This window comes from Crocuta crocuta, unplaced genomic scaffold, assembly GCF_008692635.1.
Source record: "Crocuta crocuta isolate KB4526 unplaced genomic scaffold, BGI_CrCroc_1.0 scaffold363, whole genome shotgun sequence".
NCBI lineage: Eukaryota > Metazoa > Chordata > Mammalia > Carnivora > Hyaenidae > Crocuta > Crocuta crocuta.
In genome coordinates, this window is record NW_027531626.1 from 602,242 (window position 1) to 627,043 (window position 24,802).

At 36.4% G+C, this 24,802-nt stretch overlaps 1 protein-coding gene across 5 annotated transcripts in view; it reads left to right on the forward strand.

Moving 5' to 3' along the window:
• BIRC6 (baculoviral IAP repeat containing 6) overlaps positions 1 to 24,802 on the forward strand; it is a 222,709-nt gene that overhangs the window by 1,133 nt on the left and 196,774 nt on the right. For all 5 annotated transcript variants that reach the window (XR_013337241.1, XM_077772791.1, XM_077772792.1 and 2 more), the window contains exon 2: positions 22,798 to 22,979. Coding sequence is in view for 4 of the 5 variants with exons in the window: in XM_077772791.1 (XP_077628917.1) it covers positions 22,798 to 22,979 (182 nt within the window). In the remaining variant the exon portion in view is untranslated. The remainder of the gene's footprint in view (positions 1 to 22,797; positions 22,980 to 24,802) is intronic.

Consider the following 24,802-nt stretch of genomic DNA (forward strand, 5'->3'; position numbering starts at 1 on the left):
CCTCTCTTAACTTGTTTTACCACAGCGAGACGAAAGTTGGGATTTGGAGGTATGTCTGAATCTCACCAGTGGAGGAGAGCAGTTCTGGGTGATGTAAACGTTGTCCAGGGACGAGGCTCTATGCATTAGGTGAACGCTCAGTGTATTGGAGTGGAGTTGTTTGGAATTGCCCTGGCCAAGTTAGTTATGTTTGGCTGAGATGACATTTCATTTGTGGTTAGGTGATGTGTGGCTTAATTTAGATGTTACAAACTGAGATTGAAAAGTTAGTATATGAGTGAGTTAGACTCCTGCATAGAGATATAATATATATGACTGTCTGCATTTAGCCAACGAAATGAGTTAAGGTGGTATACCAGTTCACTTGTGGTGTAACATGCACAAATACGGAAAGGTCATTATTGTAGTTTACTGTGTAATAAGGCACAAAAGAGATTTAATGGCAATGTAGGGATAGAAAGATAAGAGATTTAACTTTTGTGGATAGAAAGATAAGAGATGTGAAAGATACGGATTGTATACAGCTACAGAATATAACCCGGATCATGTCTAAGATACGTCTAAGAGAAAGTTTTGGGCTGTAGGCTTGTAATTTTTCTTTTCTTGACTTAGGTAAAGGACACGAGGGGTGTCCCAGATGTAGCAGTTGGCAGTAACTGCAATTTGGAGGTAACAACTTGCCACTATGTATGAGAGGGAGATATTCATCAGTAATTGGGTATCTTTCTTCTTAAACTCATGTAAAATATTTCAAACACAAAAAGGTATAAAGAATAATAAGATGAACAATCATGTATCCCTGATTCTGTCTATGAAATAAAACATTACAAAGTTGAAGCCTCCTCTGTGTCCTTTGGATTGTAATCCACCTATCCTACCTTCCCCATGAGCACTCTGTTCAGTTTGGTTTTATTGTTTTTACACATTTTTGTTTTTTAGTATATGTTTGTCTTTTAAGCAATATCTAATGCTGTCTTTCATGATATTAAACTTTGACTAATTGGTATCATAGTATGTGTTTTTGGATTTTTTATAGAAAACAGTACTGACAGAAGTTTAAAAATGTTTATGATAGAAAGGAATTTAATAGGGTGTTTTTATGCTTGGAGGCTATGTTTGAGAAAAACAATGTACGTTAGAGTTTATTATAAGTACTTGGGGAAATTGGGCATATATGAATGTGTCTTATGAACAGGAAGAAAATAGTCACTCTAGTGGTAGATTGCTAAAGGGGTGGGGCTTAGGGCTTAAATACAACTTTAAAGGTACATGTGTAGAACAGCCCTGATTTGGGATAACTTAGCTGGGATATGTTGGGGCATTTGTTAATTAGAAAAGTATGGGATTGAGTACAATTGCAGATGCCCATGCATTGAAGATTGAATATGTAATTTAAAATATGTAGAAGAGTTTATGGCAAACAAAAGGATTACAGAAAAGGTTTGAAAGTAACAGTGGGCAAAATCTGAAATGTTTTCATTTATGAGAATTGCGGTTATTAAAAATAATTACCAGAGGTTGTATAGAGTCTTGTGTACGTCATCTATTCAGGTGATTGGGGAGGGAATGCTGCATTTTTTGTCTTGCCTGGAATATGTATATACTTTACATATTTATTTAGTAGGTTTGCTTTTAATGATTAATAGAGGGTGACAGACCTATAAATAGAATAAGGAAGAGGTGCTAGCAGTGACCATGGTCCTAACATGACCCCTCTTTAAGGGGCAAAGAGCTACTTCTTTCATACCCCAGAGGAAAGACACTTTGTGTCAGGGGAAAAAGAGTGTTTTCTTGGGTGATAGAACAGTATATCTTCTAAAGGGTTCAGGTTATAGGGTTATAGGTAGCCTATTAGTGTAGATGAGAAATTGAGGGTTGGAAGCAGACTTATGTGTATATTTCAACTGAGTGGCAAAGGTGGTGAATTTTTAACTATGTCTACTAGTATATATCTTCAGTATATTTGTATCTGACATAGGATGTTTATAAATACACTTTTCATTGGGGTAAGAGCTGTCAGTATAATATATGTTAGGCAAGTATTTGCTCCATTTTAGTGTTTAAGAGGTAAAATTTCTCAGTGTCTAGGCCAATTCCTTAGTCTGGCATTCTTTGATGATTTGGCCTCTACCAGTCTCTGGTCTTATCTCCCTATTTAGTTTTGTGGACTGGTTCATTTAATTTTCTTTCCTAACTCAGTAGTTTTGCTCTTTCTTGGAATGCACCAATTCCCTCCAGACATATTTTAGCCATTTTTCAAGACCTGGAGCAGATCTTAACTTCCTGATTCTTTTAGCCTGAAGTGATCCACCGAACCCGTAAGCACATATTGTCCTCTTAATGTCTATTTTAGTAATTTGGCAACTTACTCTTTGTGGTGTGTTTTTTTGTCTTGAACTATTTAAATTCCATTTTATTTAGCTTTTTGTGACTATATGATGTCCATTTAACTATATTTAAAACTCCTTGTGGGAATGTTTATATCCCCTCCTCAGGATGCCTGGTACAAAATGTTAATGAATATTTTAAATTTGTGTATATATGCTAATGACTGTGTTAAATATATGATGTCTTACATACTAACTGCCAAAATAAACAATTTCTTTGGCTTTTTTTTTCTTTTTTTAAAGTTTATTTATTTTTGAGAGAGAGTGCCAGTGCACAAATGGGGGAGGGGCACAGAGAAGGAGAGAATCCCAAGCAGACTTGTAGTCAGCACAAAGCCCCATGTGGGGCTTGAAGATCATGACCTGAGCCGAGATCAAGAGTCAGACGTTAACCAACTATGCCACCCAGGCACCCCTCTTTCTTTTCTTAAATAAATTTTATTTTTTAGAGCAGTTTTAGGTTCATAGTAAAAATTGAGCAGAAAAGTACAGTATTTCTATATACCTCCTGCCCCTGTGCACACACAACCTCCCTTCACTGTTTGTTACAATCAGTGAACCTGCATTAACACATCATTATCACCCAAGTCCCTAGTTGATGTTAGTTCTCATTCTTGGTGTTGTACATTTTCTGGGTTCTGACAGATGGGGATGTCATACAGAACAGTTTCACTTTCATAAAAATCTGTGCTCTGCCTATTCACCTATCCTTCTCTCCTACCCCCTGCCATTTTCTGATCTTTTGACTGTCTTGTTTTGCCTTTTCTAGATTGTCATATAACTGGAATTCTACAGCATGTAGTCTTTTCAGTTGGGCTTCTTTCACTTAGGAATATGCATTTTTAAGGAGTGCTTGGCTGGTTCAGTCAAGGGAGCATGTGACTCTTGATCTTGGGATTGTGGGTTCGAGCCCCACATTGGGTGTAGAGATTACTTACAAATAAAATCTAAAAAGTAAAACATTTAAAAAAAAAGGAATATACATTTAAGTTTCTCCATAGTTTTTGATGGCTTGGTAACTCATTGCTTTTAAACATTAAATAATATTCCATTGTCTGGATGTACCACAGTTTATTTACCCATTCACCTATTGAAGGACATCTTGGTTGCTTGTCCGTTACACCACTTATGAATAAAACTACTGTAAATATTTGTGTGCAGGTGTTTGTGTGGACATAAGTTTTTAGTTCATTTGGGTAAATACTAAGGAGCATGAATGCCAGATCATGTGTCAGGAGTATGTTTAGTTTTGTAAGAAACCGTCAAACTGCCTTCCAAAGCAGCTGTACTGTTTTGTTTTCCAAGTGGTCGTGAATGAGAGTTCCTATTGCTCCAAATCCCTTTCAGCATTCTGTTTTCTGTTTTGGATTGTGGCCATTTGGATAGGTATGTAGTGGTATCTCATTGTTTCAGTTTGCAATTCCCTAATCAAAATTTGTGCAGTTTGGATTTTAAAAATCAAAATAGGTTTACATTTACCACTTGACCATATTGTTTATATTACTAGATATCTTCTTTACCTATTGTTTGTTCATGCGATTTAGCATAACAGTTAAGCGAGTAGCTTGCTTTTGGAGACCGTTGGCTCTGGTTAAGATCCCAATTTCTGCTTTCCCCCACCTCTCCAATTTAACTGTGTAACCTTGACTAATTTACTTAACATTTTTTTTTGTTGCAGTTTTTCCATTTGCAAAATGGGGATGATAATTGTACTAATTGTGAGGATTAACTGTTAATACAGAGGAAGTTCTTAGAACAGTGTGTTTACTGCTCAAAAATATTTCTTCTGTTAATTGTAAACCTTTGTAAATATGGTTTTGTTTGTTTGTTTTTTACTTAAACCTTTTTGGTATTCTCTGTTAAATCTTTTGAACTTAACCCTAAAGTGAAACTTCTTAGGAATTTTTCATATATACCACTTTTTACCATTTAGCAGAATCCATCTAATTTTTGCTTTGAGTAAGGTATTGTTGTTATTATTTTTTTCTTTTTTATGGAATCAACATTCTTATTAAATCCATTAAGTGCCAGGGGTTGGTCTAGGCCCTTTGTTCAGCATTTTCTTGTATTATTTAATTACTGGTGGTAATGTTTCCTCTTGCTTTCTGAAATAGTAACCTCCCTGCCCCAGTGTAGTAGTACATTTTATATTGTTTGTTTTTTTAATAAACTTTTTTTGAGGGCATGCGGGAAGAGAATGGGTATTCCAAGTTTTCCTGAATTTTGAATTTTAGCTCACTTACTAACTCATTCTCTAAAATTCCTGAGCTTCAGCTTCCTAATTTGTAAATTAAGATTTTTTTAGGTTTTTTTAAAGTTTTTAATTAAAATTAACTTTTAATAGGATGATTGTTTAGATTAAGTGGTAAACATATTTTTAAGTGCCTAACATTGCTCAGCATATGTACATAGTGAATCTTAATTCTCTTAAGCCTCATGGATTAGCATTGCCATGTTCCTATTACTTTAAGAAGATACTCACTGACTTAATGTTATATACAGACGATAGATCGATATCACTGAATTGTACATGGAAACGTAAGTGTTTGTGACAAATATTATCTCTGGATAAATGTCTTAACGGTGTATTGATGTGGCTGAATGTCAGAATGAAGTTAAGACTGTTGTATTACTAGTTTGGTGTATATATGGATTGTTCATGTAGTAAGTATATCTACACAAGTAACAGAAGATGTATGGATATTAATCAGTAGATGTTGTAGCATATGTATAAAAGGAAATCGTGTCTCTTCAGTTTCTGAAGTAGGTTCCAGATTTCTGTCACAGTGAGGAAACTCTAAAACTGCTCAGTGTTTTTAGACAAACACTAGTTTCACATTTCTTTATTAATATTTCCTTTTTTCCTTTACCTGTATAGATGTTGATTTTGATTTGAGAAATTTGTATGATGGTCATAAAGGAGAAAAGGTTACTGTACTACAGTTGCAGTGACGTTCAGATTGGGTGAATTTTTAATTCTTTATTTACTTTTTGTTTGATATGAACTTGCTGTTCAGACCCAAAACCCAGAGCTGCCTGCATCAAGAAGTCTTGGAGTATAGAAAACCAGTTAGCTTAACCTACACATTTCTTAAGAAATAATTTTTTGGGATACAATTCTTACTATCACTTTGTTAGAAGTGAAAATATTTTTCTCACTACTGCTGAATTAGGCATGCATTATTTGGATAAAATGCAAAATCTTCCTTAGGTCTCACTTTTGGAAATTGTAAATGATTCAGACCACTTCCTCTTTCCTGACTTACTTTGGTTCATGCAACCTTCCTGGTCACAATTATTCTTTTATGAAAGATAATACAATACAGTATAGAGTTGGGATTTTAGTAGCCTTAGAAGATAATTGTTTTCTGGATGGATCTGAGTTCTTTATAAAAACTTAATATGGCAGATCTCTTTGTGGGCTGAGTACAAACTTGATGTTGCAGTTGGACTGGCTTTAGTAATGAAACGTGATGACCTATCTTATGTCAAAGATTTGCTGATTGATTGATTGATTAAGATGTATAAAGGGATGGTTAGAATTGAAGCTGAGAGATAGGCAAAGATAAGATTATAATATGTTTTGTTAAGAAATTTGACTTGATGTCAGTGGTAGGGAGCTACTGTGGGTTAGTACATGATCAAATTTGTTTTTAGAGAGGTTTGAAGCTAATGCCCGGGTGTGAGAAGTGATGAGAGCCTTGTGTAAGTTACTTTGGAAGGTAGGAACAGTGTAATCTGGTGAATGTGGGGATTAGAGAGATGGACAAAAAGTGCTCATGTGTGGGTTCCTACTTTAGGTAACTGGGTAAATGGTGTATATTAACCCAAATAAGCAGTACAAGAAGATGTGAAAAGTGGCTTTTGTTGGAGAAGTTTGGGGAGCAAGAGGAAGATAGTGATTTCAGTTGTGTTAATTTTGAGGTTCTTGAAGGACATCCAAGTAGAGGTGTCTAGAAGGCATTGGGAATTCAGAGTTGAAGCTGGAGGATTTGGGGACACGGGTTAGGAAGGCTGAGCCTAGTGGTTAAGGAAATTTGTTCTGGAGCCAGATTGCCTTCAGTGTATGATTCACCGCTTACTATCTTTGCCCTTAGGCAAGATGCTTAACCTCTCTCTGCATCCTTAACTTGTTGGGTTATTGGAAAGATTAAATTTTTTTAAGTAGGCTCCACACCCAGTGTGGGGCTTGAATCAAGGACCCTGAGATCAAGAGTCAGATGCTTGACTGACTAATCCAGTTAGGCACCCCTGGAAAGATTAAGTAAACTGACACATGTAGTTACTGCTTAACCTACCATAAGCATTCAGTAAATGTTACTTTTGGGTTGGTGTTTATAATTACATAGCTCAATTCAACAAGTGTTTGCCTGCTGTATGGGGATAAAGATGAATTTGAAATTTCACCTGCCTCCCAATTTGGAAACCTTTCTAGAAGAGTTGATACCTTGGCTCTTGAGTTAGGTAGAGGGAACAGCACGAGCAAGAGTAGAGGCATGCAACAGGTAGTTTTTGTTACAAGCACTTTGGTATTAGAGTGCTGAGCACAAGGATGGGAATGATAGGTAGTCTGAGGATCTTGGATTTGGTCCCTCTGACCTATGGCTCCCATATTTTTCAGTGTAAGGACACTCCTAGTTTAGGGTAAAAAGTTTAGGGACCTATTATTATAGGAGCTATGTTTTTAGTATCAGTTAGTTGATAGAGTATAAACAGTAATAGATTTTTATACTATAGTACGTAAGAGCAATGGGGAAAGTGTGAGAGGGAGGTATCTCTCTGATATGTGCATTGTATTGCTCATGGCCTCATGCCTTTGGCAAGATATCTGTCTCAGCATTACTATCTTTAAAAGGGGCTGGTAATTCTTCTTTTAAATTATTTATTTTTATTTACTTATATATATGTATATATATATATTTTTTTTTGGTAAAGTAGGCTCCATGCTCAGCAAGGGGCTTGAGGTCACAAAAGTTAGTACAAACTCCTTGGGTATAAAAGAGGGGATAATAGATGTACAAATAACAAAAAAGAATAAGTAATTGCTATATAAAATAGTTTGTGATAAGGGCAGTGCTCCTAAAAGGAAGTAATTGTGGTCTTATTTGAGTATATTAAATCAGGGGTGTATTTTAGGGAAGATGAATATTATGATTACTTTTTAGGGGAAATGATAGAAGTGTTAGAAGGGGCAGATAGGATTGAGATTTATTGTTGGTGCCAGGAATTTAAATCTTCATGATTTGTTTCTGTACTTTTACTTTCATTTATGAAGTAGGAGAGAAGATTGGGGAGATGGGATAGGGCCTTGGTTCTCAGCCTTGGCTGTTCATTAGAATCATCAGGGAAACTTAAAGAATTCTGCTTGGGTGCCAGTGTTCTGACTTAAGTGGTCTGGAGTGGAGGCCAGGCATTTCTTCTTCTTCTTCTTCTTCTTTTTTTTTTTTTTAACAGCATACCAGGTGATTCTAATGTGCAGGTAGGTTTAGAGGTTCAAACTTCATGATAAGCCTGGGATAAATGAGAGACAAGTTTCACTTGAATATTATCTTGAATTGAGTAGTGTTCTTTTTAGCCTTAATTTTTTGGGTAAGAAAAACCTCCCAAGTTAGTCTGCTAATAAAACCTACCCCATTGTGTTTTAAATAGTATTTAGTGAATATATAATGCAATATGCCTAAAGCAGCAGGGACATATAAAGAACCAAATTTCTGCTGCTTTCTTTTTTTAAAAAAATTTTTGGTAATGTTTATTTATTTTTGAGAGAGGGAAGCAGAGCGTGAGCAGGGGAGGGGCAGAGAGAGAAGGAGACACAGAATCTGAAGCAGGCTTCAGTGTCTGAGCTGTCAGCACAGAGCCCAGTGCAGGGCTTGAACTCATGAACCATGAGATCATGACCTGAGCTGAAGTCAGATGCCTAACAGATTGAGCCATCCAGGCGCCCTTCTGCTGCTTTCTATTTTGTCCTTTTCTGGTGTAATTCAGATTCGGTTGGATTTTGAACCAGCTAAATGCTCTGATACTTGTTCACCAAAGTGTCAGTAGAGCCAAAGACAGTGACCTCCTCATACTTCAGCCAGGAGTAAGATAGGGAAAAATAGAGACATGAAGGGCATAGATGGCTGGGGTTATCTGTACCAGGTCAACTAGTTTCATGCCTGAACTGTCTTTGTTTCATGTTGTATTAACAAGCCAAAACAAAAAGAGCTGTGAGACTAATGTATTTTGTCACATTATCGTTTAGTTTTAATCTATTAAAAAGTTCTTTGAAAAAAAAAAAAGTTCTTTGAAACTATAGAAAATGATTTATTATTCAAAGACATTTATTGTGTGTCAAGCACTGGTGATACACTAGTTAATTAAGTCTTTGCTTTACTAGAGCTAATGGTTTAGTAGGGAGAGGTGTATTAAACATACATGCACACACACACACATACATACACACTATCAAGTGGTGATAAGTGCTGTAAGAAATTATGAGATGGTGATGGATAAATTTGTGCTGTGCTATGATCTGGAGGATCTCTATGAAGTGGCCCTTGAGCAAAGATCCCAGTGAGGCTAGAAACCAGGGCAGATAATCCAGGGAAGTTTCTTTTGCCTTGTTGTTGCCCTGCTATTGCATACTGTATATGCAAAAACAGCTAGTTGGATTTTCATCATATTTGGATGGAATTTGACTTGGACTGACTTAAAATGTAGGCTGTGTGACCTCTAGTTTAGATACATATACCATCTGTATTCAACAGAGAACAGTAGTTTCAAATATGAGTTCCAAATAGAAATTCACAGCGTACATGTTCCGTATTAGTGAATTGTGTTGATTTGTAGCTGAGCTCCTTGTCACATGGGCAACTTTGTGTAGCAGCAGGAATTTATATACAGATGGTTAGAGTTATCTTGAGCAACATCAGATAGGGAAGGTAGCTCCCAAATTTTACTTAATTATAGCCAGCTCAAAATCCTGAAGGAAGAATGTAACTTTGGTTTCCCAGGGTGGTTGAAAGATTTAACTGTGCCAAGTTGAATAAGATATATGAAATAGGCCCCAAAATTTCTTGCAGGGAGTAGGTCCTTAAAGATTGAATCCCATCCATGGAAATTTCAGTGGTGACTATGTTCTTAAAACTTTGTCAACTGATGTCAGATACTTAAGATTATTGTAAAATAAGTGGTTCAGTGGAACTTTTGTTTTTTTAAGATTTTATATTTTAAGTAATCTCCACCCAGTGTGGGGCCCAAACTCAGGACCCTGAGATCAAGAGCTGCATGCTCCACCGACTGAGCCAGCCAGGCGCCCCAGAACTTGGAACTTTAATTCCAATAAGTCTGTCTCTTTTGGAGACCCTCTTTCATGCTCAGGCAGATGTTGGTTCTCTTGCCTGAAATAATACTGTCCCTGCATTGTGTTTTATCCATTTGTTACTCTTTACATGGCCTGGCCACTGAACTTTACCAAATTTTCTTTGCTTTGCACCAAGTTTTGTCTTGCAGGAATACTCACTTTGTCTTTGAATAATACAGTGTACTAACAAGTCTTGTTAAGTGATTTTATTTTTGGTTACTTTAATTACATTTTAAAAGCTTTGTAAGAACACTGGTTTTGTGCCCTCTTGATTGACTTTGAATGATGTTTGTACATACTGTTATAGTAGAGTATTTTAAGCACTGAATTCTGATGTTATCTCTGTGGAAATGGAATTTTACAGCGTGTCCTATCAGTTTGCAAAGATAATGTATTTTTGATAATATTTTTGCAAGTTTAGTAGGGATACAAATGGATAGTGCATTGATAAGTAATTGAGTATTTCTTGAAGTGGGTATTAGAATTAACTGATTTTAAAAAACAGTTTTGGGGTGCCTGGGTGGGCCAGTAGGTTGAGCGGCCAACTTCGGCTCAGGTCTTGATCTCACGGTTCGTGTGTTCTAGCCCCACATCGGGCTCTGTGCTGACAGCTAGAGCCTGAAGCCTGTTTCTGATTCTGTGACTCCCTGTCTCTCTCTGCCACTTCCTTGCTCATGCTGTGTCTCTCTCTCTCAAAATAAATAAATACATGTTTTAAAAAAACAGTTTTGGGACACCTCAGTCATCTGAGTTTCTGACTCTTGATTGTGGCTCAGGACATGATCTCACAGTTGTGAGATTAAGTCCCTTATCAAGCTCTGTGCTGGGCAGGGAGCCTGCTTGAGATTCTCTCTCTCCTTTTCCCTCTGCCCCTCTCCCCTGCTCTCATGGTCTCTCTCAGAAACAAAACAAAACAAACAAAAATACCAAAAAACCCCCACAGTTTCAGACCTTTGAAAATTTTCAATTTTTAAAAAGTTTGTTTATGAGAGAGAGAGAGAGCAAGCAGGATAGGGACAGAGATAGAGAGAGGAGAGACAGAATCCCAAGCAGGTTCCACACTGTCAGTACAGAGACTGATGTGAGTCCCGAGCCCACGAACCGTGAGATCATGACTTGAGCCGAATCAAGAGCCAGACACTTAACCTACTGAGCCTTCGAGTTGCACCTGAAAATTCTCATTTTAAAAGTGATTTACCTTATTATAGGATATCAAAGAGTAAGGAAAAGAGCAGTCACCTATGATTTTGTTACCTAGAGATGGCCATTGTTAGCATTCTGTTGTGTAATAATTTCTTTTTGATTTTTTTCTATTCCTTAATGTAATTTTATAGAATTTGAATTGCAATGATATGTTATAAAACTGCTTCTCTCCTTTTACTTAGTTAATAGTGTATTATGAATATTTTCCTAAGCCTTTATTATTTTATATTTTAAAATAAATTTTATTAAATTTTTTTTATTTTTATTTATTTCTAGGAGAGAGAGAGAGACAGAGCGAGCAGGGGAGGGTCAGAGAGAGAGGGAGACACAGAATCTGAAACAGGCTTCAGGCCCTTACCTGTCAGCACAGAGCCTGATGCAGGGCTCGAACTCACAAGATCATGACCTGAGCTGAAGTTGGAGGCATACCTGACTGAACCACCCAGGTGCCCCTAAAATAAATTTTATTTAATACTGCTCAACAAAATAGTACACATTTTTGTGTGTGTGTGTGTGTGTGTGTGTGTACTAGCAATGAATGTATGTAACTACCACTACAGTTAGGATACAGAACAGTTTCAACACCTCTGCTATCTCCTTTATAGCCTACCTTCCTGCCTCCCCCATCCCCTCCAACTTTTGGCAATCACATTTTCGATACTATTAGTTTTGTCTTGTCTAGAATGTCCTAGAAACGGAATCCTACAGTATATAACCTTTTTCTTTTTTTTAAACATTTACAGTTTTTTTTTTTTTTTTTTAGAGAGAGAGAGAGTTCAAGTAAAGGGGGCAGCAGGAGAGAGATTATCCTAGTCAGGCTCCAGGTATACCTGTGTAAACTTTTGATTCTGACTTTTTGCACTTAGAGCTGTTACATGTATCAATAGTTCATTTCTTCCTTTTCTTAAAAAATTTTTAATGTTTATTTATTTTTGAGAGAGACAGAGTGAGAGCTGGGGAGGGGCAGAGAGAGAGGGAGACCAAATCTGCAGCAGGCTCCAAGGTCTTGAGCTGTCAGCACAGAGCCTGACGTGTGGCTCGAACCTTCAAATGTGAGATCATGACCTAGGCCGAAGCCAGATGCTTAACTTACTGAGCCACCCAGGCACTCTGTATAGTTAATTTCTTTTTATAGCTAAACAGTATTTCGTTGTATGAATGTGTCACCATTTGTTTAGTCAATCAGTCATTGAAGGATATTTGGATGTTTTCAGCTTTTGGTGATTATGGATAGAGCTCTTAACATTTGAGTACAGGTTTTTGTGTGAATGTAAGATTTTAGGTCTCTAGGGTAAATATGTAGAAGTGGGATTACCAGACCACTTGGTAAGTGTATGTTTAATCATATAAGAAATACCCAAACTAGTGTGACTGTGCCATTATGCATTCCCATTAAAAATGTATGAGTTCCACTATTTTGCATCCTTATAAGTGCTTGATTTTGTCTGTATATAGTTAAAAAGTCAATGCTACCCAAAATGATTTACAGATTCATTGCAATTTCCGTCAAAATCCCAAAGATTTTTTTTACAGAAATAGAAAAGCCCATCATAAAATTTACGTGAAATCTCAAGGGACTCCAAAATAACTAAAGCATTCTTGAAATAGAAGAACAAAGTTGAGGACTCACATTTCCTGATTTCAGAATTTACTAGTTTTACAGTAGTCAAAACAGTGTGGTACTGGCATAGACAGATATAAAGACTGATGGAATAATGATCACAGAAATAAGCCCTCTCATATGTGGTAACTGATTTTCAACAAAAAGGCCAGCACCATTCAGTGGGGGAAAGGACAGTCTCTTCAAGAAATGGTGCTGAGAAAACGTGGATACCACAGGCAAAAGAATGAAGTTGGACCCTTAAAAGTAACATTGATAACTATAAAGCTCTTAGAATAATACAGAGAGGGAAGCTTCATGATCTTAGATCTGGGAGTGATTTTGGGGATAAGATATCAAAGGCACAGGCAACCAAAGAAAAAATAGACAAGTTGTACTTCATTAAAATGAAAATTTTTTGTGCATGAAGGACCCTGTCAAGAAAAAGTTTTGTGCAGGAAGGACCCTATCAAATCACAGAATATGAGAAAATATTTGCAAGTCACATATCCAGGTATATATAGAAAATATCCAGAATGTATAGAAAACTTTGACATCTCAACAACTACAAAAAACAAACAGGCTGATTAAAGAATGAGCAAAATATTTGAAGATATTTCTCCAGAGAAGAAATACAAAGGGTCAACAAGCACACACAGATATTTATTATCACTGAAGTTTTGGGAAATGTAAATTAAAACCACAAGACAATACTACTTCCCACCCATTAAGATAACTCTTATGAAAATAATAATAAGTGTTGGTGAGGACATGGAGAATTGGAACCCTTGTTGTACACTCTTGGTGGGAATATAAAATAGTGCAGCTGTTATGGAAAACAATATAGTGGTTCCTCAATTGAAAATAAAATTATGATCTCACAGTTCCACATCCAAAAGAATTGAAAGCAGAGTTTTGAAGAAATAGTTGTACATCATATTCATAGCAGCATTATTCCCAATAGTCAAAAAATAGAAGCTAACCAAGTGTCCGTGATGGATGTATGGATAAACAGAATATGGTGTATATACAATGGAATATTAGCCTTTTTAGAAAGGAAGGAAATTTTATACTGCATGCAGCATGGATGAACTGAAGACATTATGCTTATTGAAATAAGCCAGTCACAAAAGGACAGATACCATGTGACTCCACTTATATGTGGTACTTAGAGCAGTCAGTTTCTTAGAGACAGAGAGTAGAATAGTGATTGCTGAGCCCTGGGGGTATGGAGGTAAGAAGGAGGAGTTAGTGTCTAATGGTTATGGAGCTTAAGTTTTGCAAGATGAGAAGAGTTCTGTGGATGGATGGTGGTGTGGTTGCACAACAGGGTGAATGTTCTTAATGCCATTCAGCTGTATACTTAAAAATGGTTAAAATGATGGGGCGCCTGGGTAGCTCAGTTGGTTAAGCATCGGACTTCAGCTCTGGTAATGATCTCACAGTTTGTGAGTTCAAGCCCTGCATCCTGCTCACTGCTGACAGCTCAGAGCCTGGAGCCTGCTTCAGATTCTGGGTCTGCCTCTCCCTGCTCTCACTATGTCTATGTGTCTGTCTGTCTCTCTCTCTCAAACACAAACATTAAAAAAAGATTAAGATGCCAAGTTTTATGTTAATTTACCACAACTAAAAATAATTAAAAAATTCAATTGGCCATGTTTATGTGGGTCTGTCTGGATTCTCTCCTGTTCCATAGATCTATATGTCTATCCATTTGCCACTACCACACTTTCTTGTGGTACTGTATTTTGTTTGCTTGTTTATTTTGAGAGAGAGGGAGCAAAATCAAGAGTCAGATGCTTAACCAACTGAATCACCCAGGCGCCCCTATTTTATGATTTTAAAGCTATTGTAAACTGTTAGTGTTTTGTAAATTTCAGCATCTGATTGATCATTGCTAGTATATAGAAATACAATTGATTGGTTTTTGTGTATTGATTTTGTTTACTGTAACTTTGCTAAACTCATTTATTAGCTCTAGGAGCTTTAAAAATTTTTTAATTTATTTATTATTTATTATTTTTTAGAGATAGAGACAGGGAGGGAGGGACAGAGAGAGAGGGAGACACAGAATCTGAAGCAGGCACCAGGCTCTAAGCTGTCAGCACATAGCTTGATGCAGGGCTCAAAGCCACGAACTGTGAGATCATGACTGAAGCTGAAGTCAGATGTTTAACTGACTGTAGATCTAGAAGTTTTTAATTAATTTATTAATTTGAAAGAGAGAAAGAGAGAAAACATGCAAGTGAATGAGAGGCACAGAGGGGGAGGGAGGGAGGGAGGGAGAGAGAGAGAGAGAGAGAGAGAGAGAGAGACCTAAGCAAGCTCCATGCTCACTGCAGACCCTGACCTCAGGGCTCAATCTCAAGATTGGGAGATCGTGACCGGAGCCGAAATCAAGAGTTGGACTAACTGACTGAGTTACCTAGGTGTCCCTAGGAGTTTTGTTTTTGGTTTTAGATTTACTGTATAGGTTAATCATGTTGTCTGTTAATAGGGATAGTTTCATTTGTTACTTTTTAATCTGTATGGCTTTTAATCTTCTCGTTTCTTATTGCAATGGCTAGATCTTCCAATATGATGCTAAGTAGGAATGGTGAGAGTGTGCATCCTTGCCTTGTTACTCATCTTAGGGGGAATGTATTCAGTGTTTTATCATTAAGTATGTTGATAATGGTAGGATTTTTGTAGCTGTCCTTCACCAGGTTGAGCAAATTCCCTTTCATTTCTAATTTCCTGAGGTTTTTTTTTTAATCATAAAAAGATGCTGTATTTTGCCAAGTGTATCTACTGACTTGATGCAGTTTTACTTCTTTAAGCTATTACTGTGATGGCTATATTGATTGATTTTTGAATATTGAACCAGTTTTGTATTCCTTGGATAACTCTGGTCCTGGCATATTATTATTTTTATATTTGCTACATTCCATTTGCTTTTATTTTGTTAAGGATTTTTGTATCAATATACATGATGGATTATGGTATGTAGTTTTTGTGCTTTTTCTACATTTGGCATCAGGTTAATGCTAGTCTCCAAAAAATGAGTTTGGAAGTATTCCTTCTTCTGTTTCTTGTAGGAGGATTATGTAGAATTGGTGTTACCTCTTACTTAAATGTTTAGTATAATTCTGCAGTGAAATCAGTACGCCTGGAGATTTGTCTGGAAGATTTTTAACTATGAATTCAATTTTCTTAATTCAGATTATCTGTTTCATTTGGGATGTTTTTGGTAGTTTGTGGTTTCAAGGAATTGATATATTTCATCAGTATTTTCAAATTTATATGTGTCGATCGGTCTTTATTATTCCCCAGTTATTTTAAATTTGTAGTTATCAAGTTTATTTATTTTGACAGTCTAACTTTTCAGATTTATTTATTTTGACAACCTAAGTTGTGAAATTTATGTGCATAGTGTTTATAGTATTTTCTTATTATCTGTTAATGTTCTTTTTTTTGGTCAGCTTCTTGTTTTTCTATAATGATGTCTTCTAAATCACTTATTCTCCTTTCTATCTGTTAATGTTCTGCAGGATCTATAGTGTATTTTCTCTTTAATTCTTGATATTATTGGTAATTTGTGTCTTTTTTTGACAACTTTGCTAATTTTATTCATCTTTTCAAAGAACACTTTTTGTGTTGATTTTTTTCTATTTTTTATTTTCATTGATTTCCTGTCATTACCTTTTTTTTTTTTTTGCTTATTGTGTGTTTATCTTTTCTTTTTCCAGTTTTTTAAAAAAATTTTTTAGAGAGAATGAGGGAGAGTGAGGGAGTGCGAGAGAGAGAATCTTAAGCAGTCACATACTACTGACTGAGCCAGTGAGGTATCCCTTACTTTTACCCTTTTCTAGAAGGGTAAAAGTTTCTTATAGACTTCATAGAATTGAATTGTGAGAGTGCCTGGGTGGCTCATTCAGTTAAGCATCTGAGTCTTGATCTCAGCTCAGATCTTGATCTCAGGGATGTGAGTTCAAGCCCTGCAGTGTACTCTGCGCTGGGCGTGAAGCCAATGTAAAAAACAAAACAAAGAAAATTGGATTGGATATGTGTTTTTCAATTCATTCTGACAATCTGTAATTTGATTGGCATATATAGGTCATTTGTATTTAATGTAATTGTTGATATTTTGAATTAGATACTCTGTCTTATTATTTACTTCCTCCTTTTTCCTCTGTTTCTTTCCCCTCCCCTCCCCTCTGTCTCCATGCCCACCATGCAAGGGGCTTGAACTTTAACTCCTTGGTCAGGAATTAACGTGCTCCATTGACTGAGCCAGCCAGGCACTTGGGATTATTTGATATTTTTAATTATTTTGTTTTAACCATCTATTGTTTTTTGTTTACTTGTTTTTACTGTAATTATTTGTATATATTTTTGTAGTTAAGGGATTACAATATATATGCTTTTCACAATCTGGAATCAGCACTTTACCACTTTAAGCAGAATGTAGCAACCTTTTTACCATGGAGCAGGCTCCAGGCACTGAGTTGGACTCACCTAAGTGGTTTTTTGGTTAAGCGTCTGGCTTTGGCTCAGGTTATGATCTCAGGGTTTGTAGGTTCGAGCTCCGCATTGGACTCCGTGCTGACAGCTTGGAACCTGGAGCCTGCTTTGGATTTTGTGTCTCCTTCTCTCTCTGCTTCTCCCCTGCTTTCTTGTTCTCTCTCTCTGAAAAAAAAAATATTTTAAAGAACCGAGACAAAAAACTGCTGGTTATATTTACCCAGATATTTACCATTTCTATTTTCCTTTTTAAGTTTATTTATTTTAAGAGAGAGAGAGAAAAGCAGAAAGACAGACACCTGGAGTGAGTGGAAGGGGCAGAGAGAGAGGGAGAGATAGTATCTCTGTGCTATGAGTGCAGAGCCTAACATGGGGCTTGATCTCATGAACCGTGAGATTATGACCTGAGCCAAAATCAAGAGTCAGATGCTTAACTGACCGAGTCACTTAGGTGCCCTGATAGTTACCATTTCTGTTGGTATTCCCTCATTTCTGGTACTCTTAAGTTTTCTTCTGAAATGGTTTTTCTTCAGTTTGATGAACTTCTTTTACAGTTCTTTTTGAGTAGCTTTGCTGACAAAATTTCTTTTTAGTATTCCTTCACTGAAGAATATGTTTCGCCTTTTTTCTTTTTTTTGTAATTTCACCTTTATTCTTGATGGATATTTTTATTTCTATGGAATTTCTTTTCCCTTGTATTTAAAAAATGATTCGCTTCCTAATAAACCCTATGGTTTTTTTTTTTTAATAGTTTATTGTCAAATTAGTTTCCACATAACACTCAGTGCTCATCCCCACAAGTGTCCTCCTCCATGCCCATCCCCCCCTCCCCCCACATCCATCAGTCCTCAGTTTTTGTCAGCATTCAAGAGTCTCTCATGGTTTGCTTCTCTCCCTTTCCCCCACCATTTCCGCCCTTCTTCTCCCCCTTGTTCCTCCGTCAAGTTCCTCCTAATCCTCCTATACGTGCAAACATATGATATTTGTCCTTCTCTGCCTGACTTATTTCGCTCAGCATAACACCCTCAAGGTCCATCCATGTTGCTACACATGGCCAGATTTCATTGTTTCTCATTGCCATGTAGTATTCCATGGTATAGATAAACCACATCTTCTTGATCCATTCATCTGGTGATGGACACTTAGGCTCTTTCCATGTTTTAGCTATTGTGGAGAGTGCTGCTATGAACATTGGGGTACATGTGCTCCTATGCATCAGCATTTCTGTATCCCTTGATAAACCCTATGGTTTTTAATGATAAATGTATTATTATTTCCATGTATATAACATGTCCTTTTTCTCTGGTTGCCTTCAAGATTTTTCTTAGTTTTCAGCAGTTTATTGTGTCTGGCTGTGAAGTTAAACTGGTTTTTTTTGTGAAGTTTCCCCTGCCCAGAAAGAATATCATCCGCACTAATGTGAGGCATTAGTGGCAATTTCAGAGGTCTGCAACCCCTTATAGTTCTCAGGCTATTTCCTAATTTTGTAAATTACTGGAATACATCTGTACCCATTTATTTACATGTTGGCTATGGCTGGTTTTGCACTACGGGGCAGAGGTGAATAATTGTGAGGGAGACCATATGTCTTGTGAACCCTAAAATAGTTACTAATCTCACCCTTGCCACAAAAAGTTTACTGATCTCTGGTATAGATGGAGGAATTTGAATTTTTCCTGTTTTAAAATTTCCTACTTGAATTTTTTTTAACTTAGGCTTAAAAGTCATTTTACAATTAATTTCTGTACAGAGTTCTAAAAAGATGCAGTATGTGATATGGGGTATGTGTCAGAGTTTTTTCCTTTTTTTTTTTTTTTGGAAACCAGAAATGGGGTTGCCTGTGTGGGTCAGTCACTTGAGCGTCCTACTTTTGATTTTGACCCAGGTCGTGATCCCAGGTTTGTGAGATTGAGCCCAGCATTGGGCTCCATGTGGAGTGTGGAGCCTGCTTAAGATTCTCTGTCTTTCTGTCTCTGTCTCTGTCTCTCTCTTTTTCTCTCTCTCCCTCTCTCCTTCTGCCCCTCTTCCCTGCTCTTTCTCTCTCAAATAATAAATAAAACCCAAAAATGACCTTTTAGCCAATTTTTCTTGAAAACATAAGAAACAGATAAGCATAGGCTGTTTTTCTTTGAGTAATTTATTTTCACGTATTTTAAACTCATAGGGCAAATGAAATAAATAGATGATTTATGTAAAAATGGGATTTAAGTTTTTTAAAATGTTTATTTATTTTGAGAGAGAGAGGAGAGAGAGAGGGAGACAGAGGATCCCATGTGGGCTCTGTGCTTACAGCAGAGACCCTGATATGGGGCTTGAATTCACCAACCGTGAGATCATGACCTGAGCTGAAGTTGGATGCTTAACCCACTGGACCACGCAGGTGCCCCCGAATTTACTTTTTTTAAAGGTAGTCTTGGGAGATACAATTTACGAATTGTTGTAAGTTTATCAATATTATTGGTAACATTAAAATATATTGAGTGTTGAGTAGTAATGCCACTAAAATCATTAACCAGAGTAACGTGAATAAAAGTGTAACTCAAGGGGCGCCTGGGTGGCTCAGTCGGTTAGGCATCCAACTTCGGCTCAGGTCATGATTTCACAGTTTGTGGGTTCTAGCCCTGTGTCGGGCTCTGTGCTGACAGCTCAGAGCCTGTCACCTGTCTTTGGGTTCTGTGTCTCCCTCTCTGACCCTCCCCTGCTCATGCTGTCTCTCTCTCTCAGAAATAAATAAAAAAACATTAAAAAAAAGTGTAACTCAAGACATAATATTCTACAGGACTCTGAAAACATGTTTTCTTATTGAGTGACAGAGTCAAGCTCAGGTATAGGTTTCTTGGTTTCTTCATCTATTTTATGACCTATCTGTGCTTAAAATTGTTATAACTAAAAATATGTGTTGAATTTCCCTCATTGTGAAACCTGTCCTTGTTGTTTTGTTGTTGTTGCTGTTGTACAGGTGCTCAATTCTGGGTCAGATTTAAACATACATGGATTTTATTTTTAACTGAAATTAAAGAATTTCTATCCTTTGTCTTATTGCTTGCTCAATAAAAGACTTGTTCAAACATGTAAGAAGTTGAAAAGCTCCACAAAATATTCTTTCTTCATTGCAAGATATTTTTCTTTCACAGAAATCTAAGACTTAAAAAAAAAGATTTTGTTAAAAATTTTTTAAACTGTTTATTTTTGAGAGAGTACAAGTCAGGGAGGGGCAGAGAGAAGGGGACAGTAGACCCGAAGCAGGCTCCATGCTGATAGCAGCAATCCTGATGTCGGGCTTGAACACAGAACCCCAAGATCAAGAGTTGCATGCTTTCCTGACTGAGCCAGCCATGCGCCCCATCTAAGACTTTTTAGGGGCAGATGAGTAAGTCTCATCTTGAACATGCTGTCAGACGACACTAATAAAGCTCTTCCTCTCAAAAATAAAGTCTTCAGGTTGAGTAAAAGATTGAGAGAAAAGGGTCTTTAGTGGGTTCAGTAATCTTCCCTCAAAGTTCATGTCTATGTGGAACCTCAGACCGATCTTATTTGGAGGTAGCAGTTTTACAGATGTAATTCAGATGAGATATGCAAGCTAGGAGATCCTTCAGGGGAGTATGGCTGATAACCCCTGATGTTCTTGCCCCTGTCCATACAGCCTTCAGTCATGGATGGCCTTCCCTAACTAAGGTCAGAACCTGGGAGCCAACTCCTCTGAATGAACATTGTCCTGTTGCATGCTGTTGTACTGGCCTGAAGAACTTGCCAGAAAGACTGCTTAGTCACTGTGTGTGACTGAGTGCTAGTATTGTATAGTATAAGAAGTTCAAAACACAGTGTTGACTTTTTTTTCAGTTAAGATCTGGTGATGACTCTCCAGTATGGTATTCTTTTGGGTTGTGTGGAAACCCATTTGGAAACTCTGGTATAGTCTTACGCACATTTTATACCTCTCTGGGGAAATTTTAACAAAACTATAATTTTTATAAATTGTACTTAACTACAAATCTCTAAGACAATAAAACAGAATTTGCAGTTTGTTTTAAAATTTTTTATAGTTATGTGTGAGGGCAGGGCAAATGAGGGAAATCTAAGTACCTGCCTTTGCTAGAAACTAAAATTGCTATAAAAAAGAATAGTTTTAAAAAATACAGTTAATGGGTTTTAGAGGTTTGAAATGATCTTTGCAAGTTCTTACATAATTTTACTCTGAGTTTCTATAATTTGTATTTCTTGTGGTTTTACCTAGATATCAGAAGCGCTAGATACATATTCCTATTTTATTATACTACAGAAATTATTATCCTGTATGCTAACATGTATTTCAAACCTCTGCTTCTGAGACTGAAGTATATAGATTTTTGTTTTGTTTTATTTAAGTAATGAATTAGCTCCTAATCAGTTTTGTAATGCCTCCAAACAGTCTGTCGGGAGTTCAGAAGAGCTATAATAATCTGGGATTAAGTATGTCAACTCAATATTCATTGGTCATAACATGCCTTATAGTTCTGGAGATTGAAGACTAGGACCCTGATTTATTGCTATTTTTCTGCTTTTGTATCATTAGGCAGTAGCAGCACTAGTTCCTGGGATGTTCTGTAGAGTTGTGGGGGTGGGGGTGGGGTGGGGTTAGGATGAGATATACTGGTAGCAGGATTACTTGCCCACAGGTAAGTATCTTCTCTGATGGAATAAAATTTCACAATTGATCATTCTTTAAAGTCCTTTTTACAGAAATTTGTAGCAGAAACACTTAAATTACTCACCTAATAAGTCTAAAGATTTAAGTGTAGAAACTGATGTTATGTTTCAAAATTTTTTTTATTATATTCAAAGATTCGTGCCCATCTGTCCCTGTCTTTTCTAAGACTTCTTGAAATTTCACTCTTAGTCTGAGAAATTTTATGATTTGTTTATTCACTGACTTTCTCCATTAAAATTCCCTTCTGACACTGACTCAGCAGAAACTTCAGAGAACATTGATCTTCAATAGTAGTTGACTGTTTTCTCATTGGGAATTGAACTAGAGGCTTTACTAGTTCTATTAACCTAGGTTATAGTTATCCATAATTTTATCTCAGATATAAAAGCCCTCAAAAACTTTCATGGTAATTACCTAGAAACTGTTCATGCTTATTTAATTTTGCAAAAAATGACAAATACTGAATTTTAAAAATATTTGATCTGAACACTTCATGAAATAGTATAGTACAAAGAACTTCCCTGTACACTTTACCCAGTTCTACCAATTTTAATTTTAAATACTTCACCGCATTTATCATTTCCACACACACATATATATATACATACTTTTGCTCTGTTGAGAATAGGTTGCACATATCAGGTCCTTTTATCCTTTACTATTTCTAGGTTTCTTCCTTCCTTTCTTTTCCTTTTCCTTTTCCTTTTCCTTTCCTTTCCATTTATTTAACTAATCTCTATACCCAACATGGGGCTTGAACTCATGACCCTGAGGTAAAGAGTCTCCTGCTCTTCCAACTGAGCCAGCCAGGAGCCCTTGTTAATTTTTAAGAACAATTATATTCTCTTTTTATAATGGGTCTATAGTTGTCAAGTTCTGATAATTTCACATTGATATTTTTATCTGAGCTGTAGTACATATTACAAGTTTATCAGTTGTTCTAATAGTGTCCTTTAGAGCAATTTTTTTCATGCTAGGATTAAATACTGTATTTAGCTTCCATGTAAATATTTATTTTTAATAGACTCTTGGTCTTTAAATCATAAGTGTTGAATTTTTGTTCTTTTGACAGCTAAACCAGGTGGACAGGTGAAATGTCAGTATATATCTGCGGTGGATAAAGTTATATTTGTGGATGATTATGCAGTAGGGTGTAGGAAGGACCTTAATGGAATCTTGTTGTTAGACACTGCTCTGCAAACTCCAGTTTCAAAGCAGGATGATGTGGTTCAGCTTGAATTACCTGTCACAGAGGTAAGTTGAAATAAGTATCAGTAAACTTTTCTACTTAATATAGTTTCACACCTATTAGTTGTTAAATGAAATTAGGTTGTCCTTTGACAACATTATATATGTACCCCTTCTTGTACATATAGAATAAAGAATTGACTTACAAATCACAAGTTTGCTTAATCCGTCTATATAATTAATTGATGTTTATTGAAGTGGTATTTAAGTGTAAACTGTACAGGTTAAACTGTAGTAGAGATCCCAAGATACAGTGACTTAGGCAATATTGTTTTTTTTTTCAGCAATAGGGGAGGGCTAACTTTACTTCCCTCAGCACTTAGCTTTCATCTCATGAGTCCAAGCCAGTCCCATTAGTATTTCCCAGTCATAGCGAAAGGAAGGGCAAAAGGCCAGGGGAGCACACACACTGGTGTGACCCCTCCCTTCCTCTCTCCCTTTGTTTCTCACTTCTCTCCTTCCCTTCCACTTCCCTATCTCCTTCCTTCCTTCCTGATCTCTTTCATAAACTCTCAAAGATCTTTTCACGCTCATCCCATTGGCCAGAATTTAGTCACATGGTCACATCAAGCTGAGAAGACTGGGAAAGAAGAGGTAGTAATTTATTTAAAAAAAAAAACATTAGCTAAAAGGAAGGAATGAATATTAGTGGACAAGTAGTCTTTGCTGTGTATCATATCTCTTAACAATCCCAGTTTAAAATTTTAGCTGTATGTATATTAACTGTAGTGTTACATAGTCATTACTTAATTTTTTAATTCCACTTTAAATTATTTTGTGTGTGTTGATATTCATATAATTTAAAAGTATACTTTTCAAAGTTCCTGGAATTTTAAGTAATCTTAAATAGAATATAAAAGATTATAATGCTGTGTTCCCTAATAAGTAAGGTACCATTTTTGTCTTCATACCAAGTTGTTAATTATGAACTATTTTGCATTTGGTGGATTGATAATGATTAGTTGATAAAACCAGGATAGCATATTTCCCATTTTTAGGACCTGAACAGTGTCAGTGTGTAAAAATAAATTGCAGTGTAAAAGTTTTCGTTCTCTTTTTGGAAGGCTATTAAAAAAAAAAAAAAGATACCAATATATATCAACTTAGATTTCATACTCAGTGTCACATCACAGTTATCTATTGTATGCTAATATTGAGAGTATGTTGCTGGAAATCTGAGTTCTAAAAAGAGAGTAGCCCTCTTTTTGTCATCAGAATATCTGGATCTGGGGTCTTGTCTAAAATTTTTGGACAGATGGGGCAGTTGAGTGGCTCAAATTGGGTAAACGTCCGGTTTGGGATTTGCTCGGGTCATGATCTCATCATTTGTGAGTTTGAGCCCCCCGTCGGGCTCTGTGCTGAAAGCGTGGAGCCTGTTTGGGATTATCTTTCTTTCCCTCTCTCTCCCTCTTCCCTGCTTGCTCTCTCTCACAATAAACTTAAAATAAATAAATAAATTAAATTTTTGGGCAGAGAATTAGTTTTAGTTGTATTGAACATTTTTTCACCTTAATTTGAGGAATGTATACTAGATGATGCTTTAAGGCAGATATCTTAATAAAGGAAATATATTCTACAATGAAAGATGGTATCAAACTGTTCATGTTTAAAAAGAACTACAGAATTACAATAAAATGTTGGAATATTTATAATGAAATAGACCCTCAAGTCAGTATTTTTCATTCTCTACTGACTGAAATGTTAGGCATTTACCTGACTTTTACCATCTCCTCTACCTTGTTGACCTTTAACATCTACTTGCTGATTTCTCTCCATTTACCTAAATTATTACAACTCTGTTGTTCACATAATTTTGTTTGTAGACCTTC